The sequence below is a fragment of the Juglans regia genome, chromosome 12 (assembly GCF_001411555.2).
Source record: "Juglans regia cultivar Chandler chromosome 12, Walnut 2.0, whole genome shotgun sequence".
In the NCBI taxonomy this organism is placed as follows: domain Eukaryota; kingdom Viridiplantae; phylum Streptophyta; class Magnoliopsida; order Fagales; family Juglandaceae; genus Juglans; species Juglans regia.
The window spans coordinates 5,490,764-5,511,842 of record NC_049912.1 but is presented as its reverse complement, the minus strand read 5'-3'; the positions used below and the strand labels follow the sequence as shown (position 1 = coordinate 5,511,842).

General features: G+C 34.7%; 1 protein-coding gene across 1 annotated transcript; it reads right to left on the bottom strand.

The window, feature by feature from the left end:
• Nucleotides 1-2,609: 2,609 nt before the first annotated feature.
• On the bottom strand, nt 2,610-18,372 carry LOC108998104 (exocyst complex component SEC10b-like). Its single transcript, XM_018974552.2, has 25 exons — nt 18,227-18,372; nt 17,866-17,961; nt 17,465-17,707; nt 17,295-17,369; nt 17,088-17,189; nt 16,921-16,971; nt 16,734-16,839; nt 15,228-15,347; nt 13,935-14,026; nt 12,895-13,063; nt 12,736-12,812; nt 12,531-12,629; nt 12,345-12,435; nt 11,562-11,647; nt 11,268-11,441; nt 8,901-8,954; nt 8,702-8,830; nt 8,479-8,571; nt 8,236-8,382; nt 8,022-8,119; nt 5,064-5,148; nt 4,472-4,530; nt 3,630-3,728; nt 3,468-3,551; nt 2,610-3,148 (listed from the first exon to the last, which is right to left on the bottom strand). Exons 2-25 carry the CDS (start codon nt 17,959-17,961, stop codon nt 3,070-3,072), a joined length of 2,508 nt encoding a protein of 835 aa, XP_018830097.1. The 5' UTR covers nt 18,227-18,372; the 3' UTR covers nt 2,610-3,069.
• Nucleotides 18,373-21,079: the final 2,707 nt, after the last annotated feature.

The following is a 21,079-nucleotide window of genomic DNA, read 5'->3' as shown; positions in this document are numbered from 1 at the left end:
GGCTAAAGATTTTAACTGTGATGATACCAAATAATAGTCATCTAGTTTGATTTTGACTTGATCCAATGAAAAATGAGTCAATTCCCGGCGGGGGGAAGTACCATCATTGGAGGCAAAGGCAAAAGACCAAATATATCGTGTGCATTCTCAACAAGGATTCGATCTATTATTTTTCATTTTTTGAATATATATGCCTCTAATTGTGTTATGTTTTATGTGTTACGACATAAATGCAAATGGTAAAATCTAGCTCTTACTATCAGTTTAAACTTTGTAGATAATTTGTCACGTGGTATCAGAGTAAAGATCTAGAATTTAAATCCCGACTCCACACTTAAACAAAAGATGAGATTTAACTAAAAGAAATATCCTACCAAACAACAAAAATTCGGTTATCTTCGATTATTACTCATGAAGTCCTCCATGCAGCCAAATGATAACAACATGGCACAGTAATAGCTCTCAAAGGAGCTCCCTGTTTACTAAAAGAATATGAAACATATCAATGTATACTGTCTCCAATATGTTTATATTTTTTTTTTCCTTTGAATTCAAAAGGGAAGGGAAGCTCCCGACCATTGTTAGGCGTGTCCATAAATAGATATACAAAGAAAATTTGTTCAAGATAAAATGAAACGTACGTCCATGTTGTTTTTGTGTGTACATGTGTTTGCGAATGAATTGATTGAATTGAATGCAAAACCAGTCCTAAATATCCTTCTTAGTACCGATGATGCATCTAAAAATGTCGTTGAAGAAATGAGTATTTCCAAAATCCACAGCCTATGGAACAAACCGCCATATTCAAACGCTTTTTCTATTCATTTTCTCTGCACTTTGTAACGTATTGTGATTTGTGGTTGATAGAGAGTTGTCATGCACTTTTGGTATTGGATTGGGTTTTGATTTGTTGGTCGGTTGGTTGGTGGAGATCTTTTGATTTTTTTTACATGTGATAGCCCCATAGTATATGAACCAATTGTTTGAGAGATTTAGTTCAGTTTCCAACTGGGTTGAGTCAAACATTTACACAAACAGCACAACCCCTTTTCGAAAACTGTTTCTAGTTAAGGGATTTGGGATGGAACAAAACAAGCCTGTTATTGCCTCTAGGCTTGTTTGTGGGTCGATTGAGATGTGTGAAAAAGATGTGGGATGGTGAACCCCACGAAATATATAGTGGTATTTGTAGGGTCTTCAACGTCTGGGCACTCGTGTATGATCTTGCTATTCATAAAAAAATTTATGCAGAGAGAGAGAGAGAGAGAGAGAGATGATGAAGTGGCCTCTTCTTGGAGAGAAATTATGGTGGGTTTGGCACAACACGAGGACATGCAAGTGATTAGGATGCCTTGGCCATCAGAAAATATGGCAATCTACAAGCAACCCACCACCCACTATATTTCATCAACCAATGTCTCTCTTTCAATCCAATCTCATCGAGAGAGAGAGAGAGAGAGAGAGAGAGAGCACTTTCTAGTGGGACTGGGAGAAAGAAAGATGCCACACTAGCTAAAAATAGGACGCCACCCACCACAATTACAGGCATAATCCATGTGTCCATGTCAAATGGCTAAACTTCCGAGTGTTTCGTCGTCCCTCTCCCCCATATGTGATCCATGAAGCAGATAGAAGTAGACATATACGTGCATTTTGGACCTTCTTTTGTGCGTTCTCCATCATTGAAGAGTAGAGACTTTTGTTGCCTTTTTGTATACTCACAATAATTCAATTTTTATGTTCTGTAAAAGGTGAATATCTACAAGAATTGTGAGCGAAATTGAATTGCAGCCGATCATATAACTTCAATTTCGTCACGAAGAATTCTGCGGGCTTGTAGAGGTAATCTCCCCTTTTCTGCAGTCAAACGGGAATGTCCACTTCTAACAAGTATGAAATTTCTTTTTCTATAAATATTAAAAAAAAAAAAAAAAAGAAGTATGGAAGATAGAGAAATGTCATCTGAAACCATGTTTGGGGATGATAAAAGGATAATGATTCAAAAGCTTACAAATCTAATTTTTCAAGGAAAAAATAAAAAGAACTGCTATATATACAAATAGATTACACAAAAATAAACTCACAAACTGATGTGATTTAATGAGATCCGTTATATCTATTTTATAATAAAAGTAGCTTTACAATTTGACATACGATATCAAACCACATCAGTTTTGTAAATCCCTTTGTCTCTAAAGTATTTCCCAAAAATAAAATTGATAGGCATGTGCAGCAAATCTTCCTTATTTCTACAATTCTTGCAGATTGACTGCATTTTCAGAAGATGAGATATCCCATTTTCAGAATATTGGCTGAGAAACTTCCCCCAGGAGCAACATACCAGATAATTTCAAGCACAAACAAGCCGTGCCAAGAGAAAAGCAGGAAAAAAAAAATCACATTGTAACAGAGAAATGATTTATACAAACCCAAATAGACAAGCCCCTTACAAGCCCTTATAAAAAATTAAACCCCACCTTAAAAAAGTGTAAAAAGAAACTATTATTTATTAGTGGGACCCATTGTTTTACAAAAGGCTTGTATGAAACTTGTCTATTTGAAACTTGTATCTAGCATTACTCTGTAACAAATTGTATTGGAGCCGCATATATGCACTAAACCACTGGTACTTTTTTAGGTAATATATGGGCGACACTACTTGGGTTTTTTTCATTATTCATACCCGAAAGATCATTTACAAGGGGCACACATATGACATGAAATTTCCTGTTTCTGAACCGTCACATGCAAGCAATTGAAGCTAGTCTGTAACCTGAAGCTTAAAGAATACAAAGCTAATGGTCTCCTATTCATAGCTTAAAAAATATACACTCCAAAGAAAGGGGGCAAAGCAAGAATTCTATTGTACCCAATTTTTCTGTCAAAAAGGATGAGGTCACCAGCCATGTCAATAATGTAATCTTCAACTGGTTTTCAAACTCGGTCTTGCTGCCGCCAAATCAATACAACTTGAGAAGTCAGTTCCCTTCGCTTAGTAACAGCTCGATGTGAAGTATTCAAGGAAATTTGTTTTGGAGGCCATCTATAAGTTGGCATCCCACATCCGTATCAACTAGAGCTTGGCCACAAGGAACTAAGTCTGGCTGCAAGTTTTGCACTCTTGTAGTCTTCTCTAAGTTGGATGAACCTAATATGGCAGATAAATCAAAATTTAAACACAGGAACCTCTGATGTAAAGAACATCACAAAGTTAAAACAAAAAATAAATTTGAATGTGTAAAACTTGTTCTTGTTAAATGTGTGGACGTGAATGCATTTCCTTCCTGGATGTGCTTGTTGGAAGAAGGAAAAAAAAAACTCTACTTTTTCACCATTAGTAAACCATCCTTGGTATTTCATGAAGAGAAATTCATTATTCTTATAGAAATATATAATATTATTCTTAATGCATTTTCGGTGGATATATGTCATACAAAAATGTGATCCAACATGTTCTCACTAATTACCTTTGTGCATCTTTCCGTATACCGGGGCTACCCTCAAACAGAGTTGAGAGGCTTTCAGGAGCAACAATGAAGACATTGGCCATGCTGAATCCAAAATTTCATCAATACGTTGAGACACAAAATAAAATAAAATTGAAAATCTAGCAAAACTTAGTAGCTTACATGCCCAACAATTCAAATTTTTCATCAACAGAAGGAGCATTGAAACTGCGGACAAATTCTCCATACTCAGTTATATCACGCTTCAGTCGCAGTCCTCCACTGCAAAAAGTAAAAATAAAAAATAAATAAATAACGCAAGGACAAGATATCTCAAATTATTCCATTAAGTTCCAATGAGAACAAGAAACGACAAGTTTATATAGAAAGAATGCAACAAAAACCACAAGAACTTGCATAGCTCACTAAACAAAATAGTCCACAAAGGAAAACATTAACAACATCAAATTCTTGGGAGATTAGAAGAAGACAGACTAGAAAGCAACCCACATAATAAGATATCAAAAATAAAATCGCATATCTGAGTCACTACAACTTCCACGGAGATTATCATATAACTGACAAGAGAACGGTAAAAATATACCGAGAGAGAGAGAGAATTGTTACTTGTTATAATTTGTTTTAAAAGTTAATACTTCCATTTCGATTATTTTTTTCTTCGTGTTGAAAAAGGTTTTCATCCTTTTTAGATAATCAAGTATTTCAAGTATGACTACATAAAGGACTAAACTTCTTCCAACATCCGCATACAATAAACTAAAAGAAGTAATTTCCCTCGTGAAAAGAAGCTACAGTTTATACTTATAAAAAAGAAAGAGAAAAAAAACGTAAGGGAGCTGCAGTTTATAATCAGAACGCAAACAACAATTTGCCATGTCATACACAACTCTCTCCCTCGTAAAAGGAAGCTGCAGTTTATAATCTGAATGCAAACTAAAACTTGCCATGTCATGGACATCTTTCAAATACAACAGGGTATAAAACATCAGGGCCAGGCCAGTTACCTGGGATTAAAAGTGAATTTCTGCCAATGATTAAGCAGCCCTTTATGCAAGCGGATTCCCTAAGACAAATAAACAAATAAAGCATCCAATTCAAATATGAATGAAAATAATACTCCATCATATTACCACTTCAAATTTTGCTATCTATCCCCCCCCCAAAAAAAAAAGAAAATGAATATAATAAATCCCAAAATAAAGACTACTGAAAATTGACCAACAAGATGGATACTTTGCCTTAAATCTGCATTGGTACACGCTGTGAAGAAATGTAAAGCTGAAAGCATTCATTCTTTTCCGTATCCAAGGCAACATAACATTTATATCTAAACTCAGTATATTTATTCATCATGGAACAACAATATTATCACAAAATTACTTATAAAAAAAAAATTATCACAAAATTATCTGATTTTACATCTGTCACAACTTCTTCACATACTACCACGCAAATCACACATATTTACTTCACCAGATGCATGCTTGAACTCAATTTGAACACAATTACCCCAGACCAGCATAAATTGAAAAGAGAATCAGGGGACTGAAGTCATGGATTCATATAAATCAAGGGCAATTTCATGAAAAATTTTACCAATTCACTTAGGAACGCTTGTCTGTTGAGACCATCAAGTGCAGTGAATGCAGACTCAAGCACACGGGAAAGATATGCCACCACTCTAGCCACGAGAAAAGGAAAAATTAGTCAATTCCAGAACATCGTGGCAATCAAATGTATTTATTTAATTTCTATAACAGATGGAGGCCCAGAGTTGCATAAAATGGAGTCATCACCAAATGACAAGCATAATAAGGGAAAAAGTAAAAACAAGCTCACTTCTGGGATCTAACTTCTAGGGCTGTAATCAAGCCGAGCCGAGCCAGTCTTTGGCTTGCCGAGCTCGGCTCAACTCAAAATACTCGAGCTCGTCCCACAAACGAATTCGAGTCAAGCCGAGCTCGAGCTCGAGCTTGAATTGTTTATTTTTTCATTTTTTGAATAAGATTTAATAATTAATAAATTAAATAAAAAAAATAAAAGTCTAATATTGAATTTATACAACTAACAAGTAGAACCTCTATTGAATTATAAAATTTTCAAAAATTTATAAATAATTAATATCTAACAAGTTGATATTTATCCAAAATAACAATATATTATATGCTTACATATATTATTAATACATACATTTAATATGATAACATATATCTATTTCATATATGATTCTCACAAATTAGTATATGAAATTATTAAATTTTATCAACTAATTATTATACAAATTATAAAATATACCTATGAAGTATATTCACTATATAGACATAAGTAATTGGATTACATATTATATATTTAATTATAAAAGTAGTATGCTTATATTATTAGCTAATACATATATATATATATGTATATATACATAGGTGTATGTATGTATGTATATATTTATCAATATATGAGTTTTAATCGAGTCGAGCTAATGAGTCGACTCGAGTATAAACGAGCAGGCCTTAATGAGCCTTAACCGAGTCGAGTCAAGTTTTGTCGAGTATGTGTCATTTACAAATCAAGCAGGTATCTATTTTCACAAATAAGCTTTTTTTTTCACGAGTCGAGTTCGATTCAATTTCAACGAAGCAAATACTGAGCAGGTTACCAAACAAACTGGTTCATTTACAGCCCTAGATCTAACGAAGTGACTTGTCCCCAATCCCCACCCCCCCCCCCCCCCCCCCCATCACACACTGTCGCCGCCACAACTGTATCTCTGCCCAACATTTCTCTATTGATCATGGCATCAATTCAACTGACATTGAACAAGGCTCAGTTCAGCCCTAACCAGTGGTTTTCTCCTTCCCAATTCAACTAAAGCAAATCTCCCGCTCAAAACCCTGATTTCTACTCTCTCTCTCCCACATAGAAAATGAACTTCACTGTATCCTTAGCCTCTGCATAAACAACTCCACGTAATCCCACTTAACCTCTGGGAGCCAAAACCCTCACCTATGCAGGACAAAAGCTCCAAGTCCCACATTGTAATATCCCAGTCTGTCATGGAAAAAAGGAATAACTCTCATAGAGTGGGTAAGTTATAAAGGTACTTATACGGCTAGGTCCCACATTGGATACTTTGGTAAGTTATAAAGGTAGTGGCAGGTGCTAAGTCCCACATTGGCTACTTACTAGGTGAAACTGGACTAAGGGTAGGTTTGGGGGGTGAGATGAGAATTTTGTGTTTCGTTTTGAAGTTTAAAATATTAAGTTTTAATATTATTATTGTTTTGGGATTTGAAAAATGTGTATTGGGATTTAAAAAAGTTGAATTATTTATTATATTTTGTATGGGGATTTGAAAAATGTGTAATGATGAGATGAGATGAGATGAGAATTTTGTATTTTGTTTGAGGTCCCAAACCTGCCCTAAGTGATTCCAAGAAGCTTCAAATTGACCAGATTTTTTTGGGGGTTATAGAATAGATGCAACTTTTCTATGGGTTCTTACTTACAGTATCAACGGTACCTAGTAAGACCGACCATGTGAAACTGGAACACTATATGACATGAAAATATCAGAGATTTAACCGGAAATTTGCAACACCTGAGTCCCACATTAAGAAAAAGGATAACTCACGTGGAGTGGGTAAATTATACAGGTAGAATTGATCATCTGTTACTTCATTGCAAGATTGCAAATGCATAATGGAGTGACTATTTTAACCAGGTTGGATTTGCAGGTCATGCCCAAAAGAATTGTAGATCTTTTTTCCTAGAGTGGGTTAGGTGGCAGGCCGCAAATCAAAGCAGTGTGAAAGATGGTTCCTACTTGCCTAACTTGGGTTGTACCTTTTGTGCTTTTCAATAAAGATTCCTTACAAAAATAGTTATAAAGGTATCAAGTTTTTAATGAAAGTTCTACTTATTATTGAAAAAAAAAAAGTTAGAAAGGTAGTCATAGGTGCTAAGTCTCATATTGACAACTTCCTGGGTGAAACTGGGCTATATAAGTGGTTCTCACGAAGCTACAAATTGGCTAATCTTTTTGGAATTATATATAGATGTGACTAGCACTTTCCCTAGATCATTTACAAGTCCTGCCAATCTCTAGTGTTCCAAACCACATTATCAAGAGGGATGAAGGTTCAGTGGCTTGGTAGAGAAAATAAGACAAGGACGAAGAAAACCTCAATGCCATGGACAATGAGGTTGCACCACAAACTCCTTTCCTACAACTATTGGCAATTAACTTGAGAGAGCGAAAAAAGAGAAGGGGGTGAAAATGAAAAGGAAGCCCTAATCAACATGGGCATATTTTTGAAGTATTAGCAACTCTATAAAAATGTACAATCTAAAAAGGGTGAGATATAAACCCGTCCCCTCCCCAAAACCGCATCGACAAGGAAGACCCATTCTATTTGGGGCACAATAAGCCAAATTTCCATCCTAAAAAATTAAATGAAAATATCCACTATTTGAATAATAGAGAAAAAATTACTCCCATCCATGCCATTTCCAGAAACCTTAATTTAGAATACAAGTTCCATGTTTTTCGGAAGTATATACCTCGTGCATGCATTTGTAGGTCGATGATCAGGAGCAATTCCATCATCAGGTGACCGGAAATCCGTTGCCTTTTGTTCAGATGAAAGCAGTCGCTCTACCTGCAAAGTAGGAGGATCCCATCATCAAGTGATCCATTCATCAAGGACTTCTGCCTAGTTACTTGCTACTTTGCAATTGAATCTATATAAATGATTTTACATGGTCAGTAAATGACCTCAGCCATCACAGTTTCGATGCATTGTTGAAGCCCTTTATAAGCAGCAGTCTCTGCACTGGACATAGCAGTTGCCATTTCTTCACATGAAGCAGCATGTGCACCATCTACGGGCAGCAGTAGGCGAGAAATAGAATTCGCAAAATACTGCGGGTAATGTTCAAATCATTAGTTTTCAATTATATCACTCCCTTATATTGTGCACAATACTTAACAGCAATTAAATAACATAACCCAACATACTTGCTGAACTATAGCCACACTACTACCACAACGTTGTACAGCAACCATGAAAGATCTGAAACTGCTTTCACCAGCAGCAGCAGCAGCTTCTGCCTACACATCCACCAACCACTCTTATGCTGGGTTAACTATATTCCACTTTAGACAGAATAATTTCCAAATACAGCTCACTATGCACACACAGTTTGGAATGCACAAATGGGTAGTGTGATCAGGGAATTACAGCAGATGCAGCTGCAGCAGCCACCCTTCTACTAACACTTGTGCCCAGCACAAACCTTTCCCTCAAATTAGCAGCTTCAGTCAGGCTTTCTCTTGCCCGCTCAAGCCCTTCCGTGATGTATTGACTAACCTGCAGAAGGGAAATTCTGAATACCCATGACATAAATCCAGTGAATACCTCACGTCATTTAACAACTTACATGATCAAGTAGGCAAGTGAAAACCGCTTTTACATTGGTTGCAAGAGTAGCAGGCTGTAACATGTTAAAATCTAATTAGAAAACTGGAGAAATATATGAAACTTTAAATCCAAAAAAGTTCGTTCGTAATTTTTTACTTTTGTTTGTTTTAAAGTGTTCAGCTCAATTTTTATGGGAATCAAACCCTAGAGAACATTTTTTATATAAGTAAAATATCAAACCCTAGAGAACATTTAATTCCCAAGCATTCTGTGTCATGACGCATGGCACATCATTGTACGTTGGATTTATTTTTATAGTTATTATTATTGTTATTACTATTATTAGAATGCCAAATAATAATGGTAGTTATAATATTTTTTTATAATTAAGTAAAAATTATTATAACTATTATTATGCAGCATCCTAATCTGATCTTAGCCTAAAGACATCTATTATCAGCTCAGACGCTAACTTGCCTAGCCTCGCAGTATGGAGATGTGGATTAACACCAATCACAAGTAGAAAAAAGTCTCGCAAAATTTGATCTAGCTTAAATTGCATCTCCTCCTCCCCATTATGAATGGGATGGAGGGTGAAGTTGCGGGTTTAGACCCATTCCGGATGTGTGGAAATTACCAAAATATAAAAATAAATTAGTGGAGAAGATCCCATCCACTTGCTGAGACAAACAACTGGTAAAGGTTGCGAAGAGAACCACTAATTTGTTCGCTGGTTTCAAACCACTATTCCTATTACCTTAGCTTCAATTATGCTATCTTTCCACCCATCCACTATTTCTACTTCCTTTTTTATTCATAACGGTCTTTTGATTTCATTCTCTTGATTGGACACTTGGAAAAACCATTGAATTATCCAAAATTTCAGTTAAATCAACAGAACGTGGAAAATGTACAATGTAATATCCTGGATTGGATTGAGTATAAGAAGGTAGTAAATGGGGGATCCCGCAATGCTTGGGATAGAGAAGTTTTGGCCCTTAATAATGATTTCAAGGGGCTCCAGTTATAACAATAACCGGTCATTTTGGAGTATGGGCCCATATGGCTTGGGCTTTCCTTGGATGATTACAAATGGTATCAAAGCCAAATCCAACCAGAAGTGTGGGACTTGAGTTGTGCCACCTATATGATGGAATGGATTGTGTATAGGAAGGTGATGAATGAAATCCCACATTACTCAGAAATGAGTTCTTGTCCATTATAATGAATTTCAAGAAACTCCAATTGTAACATTGACTCGTCCTTTTGGTGTATAGGCCAGATGTGGGTTGGGCCTTCCTTCGGTTATTACACCTAGCCTCATTTCACAAATAGAAAATAAAACTGTGATAAAAGGGAAAGAATAATAGCATTCAATGGACTGTTGACTTCGTGAGAAATGTAAATGATTGAGAAATTAATGTTATTTCAGATTTTCTCAGCAGATTATATGAGTTGAAGATTGTGCAAGGAAGTGTAGACAAATTGTCGTGGATTCATGAAAGAAGTTTCAGATTCTTAGTACACTACTATTATAATGCTTTAACCTGCCAAGGTGTATGTGATTACCCCTGGAAAAGTATTTGGAAAGTTAAAGTGCTGAGTAAGGTAGCTTTCTTCTTTTGGCTGGTGTCTCATGATAAAATTCTGACTACAGAAAATCTAAGAAAGCGTGGTCTTTGTTATTGTTGATTGGTGTTCTATGTACAAGAAAGATGGCGAATCAGTTAATCACTTGTTTCTCCATTGTGAGGTGGGTAATAGTTTGTGGAATGTCATTTTTGGAAGGATTTCTTGGGTGATGCCAAAGCAAGTGGTGAATTTACTAGCTTGTTGGAGGTATGCTGGGCGGAATCTATCTATTGCAGCCACTTGGAAAATGATTCCTTCGTGCTTGATGTGGTGAGTATGGCTAGAAAGGAATGGGAGATGTTTTGAAGACAGAGAACGATTGATGGAAGAAATTAGGGAATTTTTCTTTAAAACTTTATGTCTATGGGCTAAGGCTAATGTAATGAATGGTGATGATGTGTTGGAGTTAATCTAGTTTTTTCTATCTTTTTAGTCGTTGTGTGTAGGTATTTCCTCTTGTATACTTCCTGTGTATTCGGGCTATGCCTATTCATATAAAATTCTTAAATTACCACAAAAAAAGAAAGAAGGGGGGGGGGGAACCTTCTCAAGGGGGCATAGGGTATTAAAGGGTGCGACTATAGTGGAGAACTTTCAAAGCAACTGGAGACATTTGTATGCTTTATTATTTTCTCTTCAAAGATTTTAGAAGCTACCAAGCCAAGTATTTTATCCTGAATCCTACGCACAAATGAGTCACCATATGGGATTATCACTAATTACATGTGATATTAATTGCAAGGTCATATATCACCTGAGATGAAAATAAAGTGCATCTGGAAATTGCTTCTTCATTCCAGCGCATGAACTCTGTGACAACAGTGACAGATATTTGCTGGTGAGAAGATGCTACCGAAGCTCCTTTTGAGCGCCCAATTGTCCCAGTTGAATCGGATATCTGCTGACTTTCAGCACGCAATTCTTCCATCTGCATAGCATACATGTTGCAGGTTTTACTTATCGAGAAAATAATCATGTAACAGGGTTGTTTCCACTAAATCAAGATGAGACTTGGAAACTTTGATCAGTAATACAAATTAAATAAAACCTTTGCTTGATATAGTTGTCGAAGAGAGGCCTGCTCATGTTCAGGATATTCATCCTTGTGAGCAGAAAACAGAGACTCCGTGAGTCCTGAAGCAAAACAGAGAGAGTGGCTATTAGGACATCAAAGTGAGACTGTACATGAATCAAATAACTAAATTTTTGTGTAAAAATAAGTTCATTTGAAAGTAAATTTTTTATTAAAAATAAGTTCATTTGAAAGTACTTGCACTGTCATACAACTAATAACTAGTAATTCAAGATTATGTTACATTACACAATGAAGCACTTTCTGGAAACGTACATTAAAAAAATAAAAGAGATCCAAGGAACTTGTTTAATATGACCGAAAATAACCTGTACCCCGTCATTTTTCACCATTATAACCCTAGGTGAAAGCCCTCACTGGATGAATCAATTAACTGAGCCAGCTAAAACTGAATACTCTGCATGGTATATTTTAAAAGGTAATGCAGGTTACAGGTATCCACCAAACCAGAAGGTTTGCATACCAAACTCAGAACACCTGCAAATTTCCCCACAATTACTGCAACATAACTCACCACAAAAAGCTATCGAAGTTTCTTAATTCCATAGCAGGAATCCTGAGTTATGAAAGATATCAAATATTTATTAAAAAGTGCATAGACGTAGCCCAAGTACACAAGAAGTATATCTTTAACATTCGATATCAAAACCACCATTTCTATAGAGATGGGAACTTGTGATAAGAAAGAAGTAATTTAAAATGCACAACTGCAGGAGAAATTCAAAAATAATTCATTACCCTCAACATCTAAGTCACCACATCCCAAAGCTCGCAGGTCTCTAGCAAGTTCTTGTGTCTTCTCATATGCCACTGCTAGCATTCTAAGATACTGAAGACACCAGTTTAAGTACAAATTAGATAAAGCCGAGTTCAACCTAGCAATGGCATTAGAAGAAAAAACAAAGCCCTAGTAGTTCTACTTACTAATAGGAGTCCACCCTCTTCCATAGGAGGTAGATTCACAAGAGATGGCTTCACTAATAATTTGTCCAGGAGAGCAGTTACTCGCTGCTCCAAAACTCGCTGCATATGACAAAAAAATTACTCGATTTATGAAGTTACCAATCACTACAGTCTTTGTACATAAAAGAATGTTCTTGAAACTAGGGGGAAAGCTCTGCCTGGATACCTGAACTAAAATTGACATAACTTCATTGGGAGAAGGGAATACAGCCATAATTGTTGCTGCTTCTTTGCGCACAGTATCTACAAGAAGAACAATAAAGTGATAACCAATCTGTTGAATGACTCACTCATTTGCATTAAGATCAGTAGCAATCCTTCAAACCTGTAATTTCTTTGTACAATGAAGAAAGCCCACGGGCAACATTGCTAGGACTAGCTTGTGCACCCTGGTCCCCAAGAACCAACCTTGTGTCTGCATTCATCACTTCCACATCAATAAACATGGGACGTGTTGCCACATAATGTTGCATGGCACTTGTACCCCTATTAAACTGCATTGCAAAAGTAAACTACTCAGATATGAGGGAAAAGGAAGAAAATAAACCTTAAACTGACTTCAATAAAATATCCAGATTCAGTTAAGCTAGCATATTCATTGTAATCCAAGTTCTCTACTGAAAAATGAGAGTGCATCAAACCGAAATCCCAGAAAATGAACCAACCAAGAACCACACATAAAATTATTTAACATAATGAAAACAGGCAATCAACAATATATACAGCATACCACGAATAATGTATTGAAAATACAAAACAAAACCTGTCATAACAAATCCAAGCTGAAAACCATAAATACTAACATAGGTGTAGAAGTTTCTCACTTCATGGAGAAGACTAATCTATATTAACACTACTTCACTACTAAAATTAGATAACAACCTTCAAAGTACAAACTATTCTAACTGACCTATAATCAATCTCTCTACGTCTTTGAATATAACAAAATGATAAAAATGAGAGACGTGAAGAAAAAGCGGGATAAGAGAAGGCAGAGCTAGTTAATGACGCCTTTGCGTAGAATTGGCGTGCGAGAAAGGATAGACCAATAATCTGCATAGTGCAACCTTATGGAAGATGGTTCTATCATGTTTGAGGTGGTGCATTAGGAGGAAAATTAATGATTGGAGCATCGCGGATTGAGAGAGGACAATGAAGGATCTTTGGGCTTTTTTTCTTAATTCTCTTTATCTTTGGATGAAGGCTCACGTATCTTCTGTTTCTAGTTTTCAGGACTTCCTAACTCTTTTTCTTTTGATGTTTAGATGCATCTCATGTATACTCCCCTGTACTGGGGTACCACCCTTATAGCTTTCCATTAATAAAATTATTAACTTAACAAAAAGATCTGACAAATATATTTACCTTAGATAAAATTTTAGCACATTCTGCCATTGTAGACAATTCTCTTTTCTGTGATGCTGCATCAAACCGAGCCAGCAATCTGTTCTCCAGTTCTACACAAGAATAAACATATCACTGGAAAGATGATAAAAACAATTACTCCAACATGTAAGGACTCACTGGGAATGCTTTGTTTCCCAATCCCTGAGTTACAGAATTATGCATTTTCCCAGAATAAATTATTAAAATGGGTCCAATCTTCCCCAACTTTGAATTGGAGGGAAAAGAATTTCCATGTCCCTGCTACTACTCCACATACATCTCTATAAGTGTACCAGAGAATATATCACTCACTCCCTTGAACTTTTTTATGTCATTAGAAGAATGAAATTTGAGACACGAAAACTCAACAAAGGAAGTGTGATCCTCTCAATGATACAAAAACTCAGAATACACGATGATTGGAAGTGACAGAAGCTTAAATACACAAGGCTCAAAAGTCTGTCAACACTCGCTTGAACTAGAACCAATTCACCTTCATATATTTTTTTGATCGGTAAACAAGATTTCATTGATCATAAGAATAGGCAAGAGCCCAAGTATACGGGTCACCTTCATATATTAAAACAGTGCAGTATTATAATGAAATATTCATCCTTATTGGAATTCTTTTCTCTAGTTATTATTATACCATACCATCTACAGATCTTATGCATGTGAAAACAAACCCAAAAGTAGATAGATATATATATATATATATATATATATATCTAGGCAAAAACATACTTGTTCCCCCATATCCAGATTTCTGGAAGTAGATTAACCCAACCCCTATTGTTTGGGTCAAAACATGATACTGATGTCTGTCCACAAATCAAGGATTACATATCCAAAGAAGTAATCTACGGTTCCAAAACAATTCAAAACCACCCTTTCCTAAATAATATTTCATGGCGTTTAGGCTAACAACTGGTAACATGATATGAGCAGATACATTTAGATGAGGAATCCCAGAGACCGTGCAAACACAGGTCTTTACCCAGTAAAACTTTGGACCCATGTAGCGTGCCCACATCACATGGATCAGCATGATATGAACAGAGGCATTACACACACACACACATAAGTGAAACCAATGAGATTAACTTCCAGCTAAGATTTCAACAAAGGCTTGTATCAGACAGCAATCAAAACATATTTAGTTTTCATTTTAAAGATAAGGAACTTCTTAAAACTCTTATGCAGTACACCGTAAAATTGTGATAATTTTATTGATATATGAATACATCCACACTGCATAAAAATTTACCCTACCATTACAATAATCCTGCAGGTTAGCAACCGCAACTTCCAATCCTCTGCTAGCAGCTGCATTTCCCATAACTGACTGTACACCTATCCCTTGTCTTCCAATATCTTCCTCAGCAAATGACCCTAAAACCAAGAGAAGTTGAAAGTTGTTTACACTGCAGTGAAAAGCACAAAAAGGTTTCGCAGCAAAACATTACACCTTATTGAAAGAAAAGTTAAACCATTTTGAGAAAGGAAGGGAGGAGAAGCAGCACTTCCTCTTGAAAAATGAGGTGGAGATACGCTTCGACATTGACAAGCCACATACTAATAAGACATAAAATCAATGCCTGGTTTGGATAGTAAATTGAGATGAGATGAGTTGAAATGGTTTGTGAATGGTAGTCAGATATTTGAGCTGAGATGAGATGAGTTAGAAATGGTTTGAATTAAAATGTTTTATGGAGTTTTGGTAAAGGAGAGAGAAAAAGTTGAATAAAAATATTATAAATTAAAATATTGTTATAATATAACTTTATAATATTATTTTTGTTTTGGAATTTGAAAAAGTTAAATTATTTTTTGTATTTTTTTTTAAGTTTGAGAAAATTGTAATAATTAGGTAATGATTAGATGAAAAAGTTGAAGATTTGAAATTAAAAAGAATTTGTATTTGTGGTGTTTGGATATTGAGATTAGATGGGATGAGATAAAAGCATCTCTCTATCCAAACCAGGCCTAAGAGTCTTGGTCTTGGTGGTTCGATCAAAATAGAGTCTTGGTCTTGGTGGTATGCTCCCATCAGGTCTAAGGTATAAACTCTTGGGTGCAAACAATTTCTAGAGACCATCGGACTAGAGGAATTTTCCCTTGAATTATCCAAGGTACATTTGCATGAAACTCCTTGCTGAGGGCCTCTGCATCCCCAGGATTAGTCAAAATTTTGTTACGGACACCCAATACCAATAAAAAAAAAAGAACCCTGTGAAGTTGTCATGTGACAATTATATCTCATTTTGTTTGCCAAAACAGAAATTCAGATTCATGGTTATTACTCCCAAACTCATAATTACATCCATTGAGAGTATGCAAACACGTCTTTTACCTTGTTAAACCCCAGACCCGTATAACGACTCCCCATCACACGAATCAAGTAAAACATCAGCTTTTCAACAATGGGACATGGCCCTGTCCCCAATTATTCCCAACAAAGGAAGAGTTTAGATCATCTATTTCAGTTTATTCATAAAATCTTCTGCCTGAACCTTCATTTTTCCTTAAAATTCATGTAAAAACTCTATAATTCATCAAAAAGACCTTCCCCTCAAAAAGCACAAAAGTATCATGAGGTTTTGACAAAGATGCAAATAACAAACCAATACTCAGCATTTTGGCTTTAGTTGAAATGGGCCCACCCACTAATTTGGTAGCAGGAGTCTGGAGAAAACATCATCATGCTTACACAAATCAAAAAGCTGGCCCATGAAAATGAATGAATTATAATTTAATGTGAAATTAAGGCCATCTTACGCAATTTTTGTGCAATTGAAGCGGCCTCAGCAACACGGCTGTCATCAGAAAATAGAGGGGAAAGTTCCATCAAGTCTCCTGGGCTGCCATTAAACTCCATCAAGTACTGCACAGATTAAATTAATAACAAGAAGTTAGCACATTCTAAACAAAGGATGCCATAAAGTAAGTGAACAATTGGCAGTACCTTTATGAGTTCTATTGTTTGACTAGCAGTTTCTCGCTGAGCATCTGCACTCTGACAAGAAAAATTCATATAAATGAAAACATAAAACAGGAAAGTTGCAATGTATATGGCAGAAAATTGTATTTACCGGGAGTATCATATGACAATGAAGCATGGGAAAAGTTTACCTGCAAATGATCTCCTATCTTTGCAGCAGTCTGTCCAACGCTTGAAATACGTGAATCCAACCGAGCAAAGCTATCAAACAAGCCATCTACACCTTTTTCCAGCTGAAAAGAAAAAAGATGTATCTATAGTATGCAACTCGATTTTCAAATTCAAACTTGATAAATTTATTATCACTGAAGATAATGCATGCTCTTCTGTTAGCTAACCTCAGCAAGTGTCTTACGGTGCTTAGAATCTTGGACAGAAACCTCCTTCTTCAGATTGAATAGTCTTCCATCAATCTTCAACCAGGATGAAAAGAGGAAAAAATGAAAACCTTAATGGAGCAATAAATTAGTATAATCCATGTTGCATAACCAAAGGTTCCAAAGCATACTTGTTTCCGAAGATCAACCAACTCCTTATAAGAATCCTTGAATAGACCCAAGAGCTTATCCACTTCTGGAAACAAAGGGGCAGCCAACTTGGTTGCATCTCCACGAAAATTTCCATTTGATAAGGCGTCATTTCCACTGATGCTGCTATTATGCCCTTCTAATAAATCAGTTTCTTCATCTTGGAATGACGGGAGAAGCCCATTCACCAAGTTTCCAAACAAAGCATCAAATGAAAAATCCCCCTACCAGTTTGAAGCAAATTTATGCATATCAGTTTCATTACGCAAATTAAAATAATAATTACCCAAACAAAAAAATGTAATACGAGCAAAACCTAGATAAAAAAATTAATTGCCAGAAAACACTACCGCAACTATATAGAAAGCGTTTCGAGGATTACCTTAAAGTCATCTACGTCGAGAATGAGTGGGAGAGAGTTAACAGGTGAAGATTTTGAAACTTTATCGTTCTTAATTCCATCTCTGCTATCCTTCATCTAGAACAAGTAAATTAGCCGATAAAACGCATAAAAAATAAGGTCAGAAATACCTATAAAAATACGGTTGGAAATAACCATTTGAAGGTCATTAATAATGCAATTAAAGCCAAGTTGAACTTCAATTACTTGCAACAAATGTGACGAATTCATGAGAAAAATCAAACATATATCTCAAGAAAGATAAACCAAAGCAAATAAACGTTTCTTTTGGTCCGATCTCGCTGAAGAAGAAGAAGAAAACAAAAATTAGAGGAAATCGTACCTCCGGTAGGCCCGAATGAGCGACAGAGGCACTGACAGAGGCGGCGTCTGAGAGTTTGATTATTCCTTCTGCTCTCTTGCTTTGGGTTAGATCGAGAGATTAGAGGCAGAGCGCGAGCGAGGAGAGAGACAACACGAAAGACTGTTCACCAACGAAGACTAAATAGCCAAGAAGACGATTTTAGGCCTCATATGGTCAAGGTATTATGAATGGATGAGGAGGGTAAGATTGGTATTAGAATGCCCAGACAAAGCAAGCTGGACTTCTCTTGCTAATTTCCTTTCATAATTATTATTTTGCCTTGTGTGCGTGGTGTTTTTTTCTTTTAAGAAGGTAGTGTTTATAACTGATTCCAAATATGGTACTTATCTAGAGAGTTTAATGAAGACCTCTCTTATCCATGTTCAGGACATCAATGTAGCATTACAGGGAAAATTGATTTGACCCTAATTTGGAGTCTTGGACATGTTTCAAATTGATCATAATTGTCACAATTTCAGTCTAAAATTTTATAAGCTTAGGCGCGTTCGTTTGGATAGTGAGATGAGATAAAATGGAATGATTTTAAATGAAATGAATAAAATATTGTTAGAATATTATTTTTAATATTATTATTATTTTAGAATTTAAAAATTTTGAATTGTTTATAATATTTTGTACGAGAATTTGAAAAAATTATAATGATGAGATGATATGAGTTAAGAGTCTTCTATATCCAAACATGGCCTAAATACAATTATTTCTTCTTCCTAAAGAGGCCAATGTGCAACAACAACATCTAATGTTGAGTAATGTTAAATACAATCTTTATATGTGAATTATGTGCACTCTTTTTAAAAAAAATTAGACTCTATTTTGAATAATTGATTTTTTTATATGAATCATAGATTTTCGCTAATTATTTTTAAGAGAGTGGGGGAGATTTACAGACTCTAAATCTATATAAATCATTTACCTTATGAAACCGAGTAGTAGAGGTAATCTTACGACCGCAACCTATTACTATAACCCGATTTTCTCGAAAAATTAGAGTAGAAGTTTCTAGAGAATTTAATTTTGTAATCAAATGAATGAATACGTACAGAATATATATACACACACAAACGGAAGGAATTGAATAACTATTAACCTGACAATATGTTCAAGTAAAAGCCAATCTATCTCTCTGAATGCCCACCCATATTGTTTAATAAGGAATGAAAAAGAGTAAAATCAAGAGGTTTTGTAAATAATTAAGCAACTTGATGCTTAGAGGTAACATTAAGGGTTCGGACTATGTCAGCTTGAATATTATCCCATATTAAGTGACAAGTTAATTTTTATGTGTTTACTATGCACATGAAAACCAAGATGTGCAGCTTTGTGAAGAGTTGTCTGGTAAGGCTGAGCAAAAATTCAAAAATTCAACTCCGCATCGGCTCCGCTCTGATTCCGATAAGTTGGAGTCGGAGTTTTTTTTTTTTTCCAAAATTGTCGGAGTCAGAGTTTTTTTTTTTTCCAAAAAAGTCAAAGTCGAAGGTGGCAATGTACCCAAAGTTTTGAAAATCGTTTCATTCCGGCCAGAATTTGCCTTTCCGAAATAGTAACTGGAACAATGTGGCTAACTATTTCGTATCAGATTCAATTCTGATCGTTTCAGTGTGTTTTGGGTCATTCCGGCTGGAATGACCATTTCGATCCAAAAATTAACACGGTCACCCGAACAGAATTCAAAACTTTGCATGTACCGACTCCGACTCCGACTCTAACTTTGATATTGTACATATTTTATAAAAATATATGTATTTTTTATATATTAATCATATATATTATATAACTATAACTTATGTAGTTAGTTAAATTCAATAATATACTAATATGAGCAAATTATTATAAAATAATATACTTATATTATAATATAAATTGACTAATAATAGTTTAGTATATGTAAACATCATACTATTTATTCTGATTATTTTATTTATTGCTTTATTTGTTTAGATTATTGTATAGGTTGGTTATTTTTTATTAAGTTGTTTTTTATGCTTGGGATGGTTTTTTATTGAATATGTCTAAGTCCCAAGTATTCTCCTTGTCACCATGATATTTCTCGGCCATAAGCGAGAGCAATCAATCAAATTAGGGTACTGTCCTCTTCTCTAAAAAAAAACCATACTATTTAATACTAAGCTATTAATGTATAATAATATGTAATACTAATATATAATAACTAATGTATAATAACATTTAATACTAATGTATCATGTATAAACACAAATATATAAATTTATAATAACATGTAATACTAATGTATGATAACTAAAATATAATAACATGTACTAGTAATGTATAATAATCAATGTATAATAACATGTAATACTAATGTATGAACATTAATATATAATAGCATATAATGCTAATGTATAATAACATTTAATACTAATGTATCATGTATAAACACTAATGTATAAATTTATAATAACATGTAATACTAATATATAATAACTAAAGTATAATAACATGCAATACTAATATATAATAATTAAAGTATAATAACATATAATAGTAATGTATAGTAATCAATCTATAATAACATGTAATGCTAATGTAGAAGCACTAATGTATAATTACATTTAATATTAAGTCTAGTATATAATTAAATTACAAATAAGTTAGAAACTAATATAATAATAAGTAATTAAAAATATAGTATAAGTTTATAATACTAATAGGAAATTAGGAATAAGTTAAACATTAGTATAAAATATTATAACGTGTTAATATTTAATAATATATAATATTATAGTATAATAACATGTAATTATACATTAGTTAAATAGTAATTATTACTAACCAGTACTAAAAATTAAATTT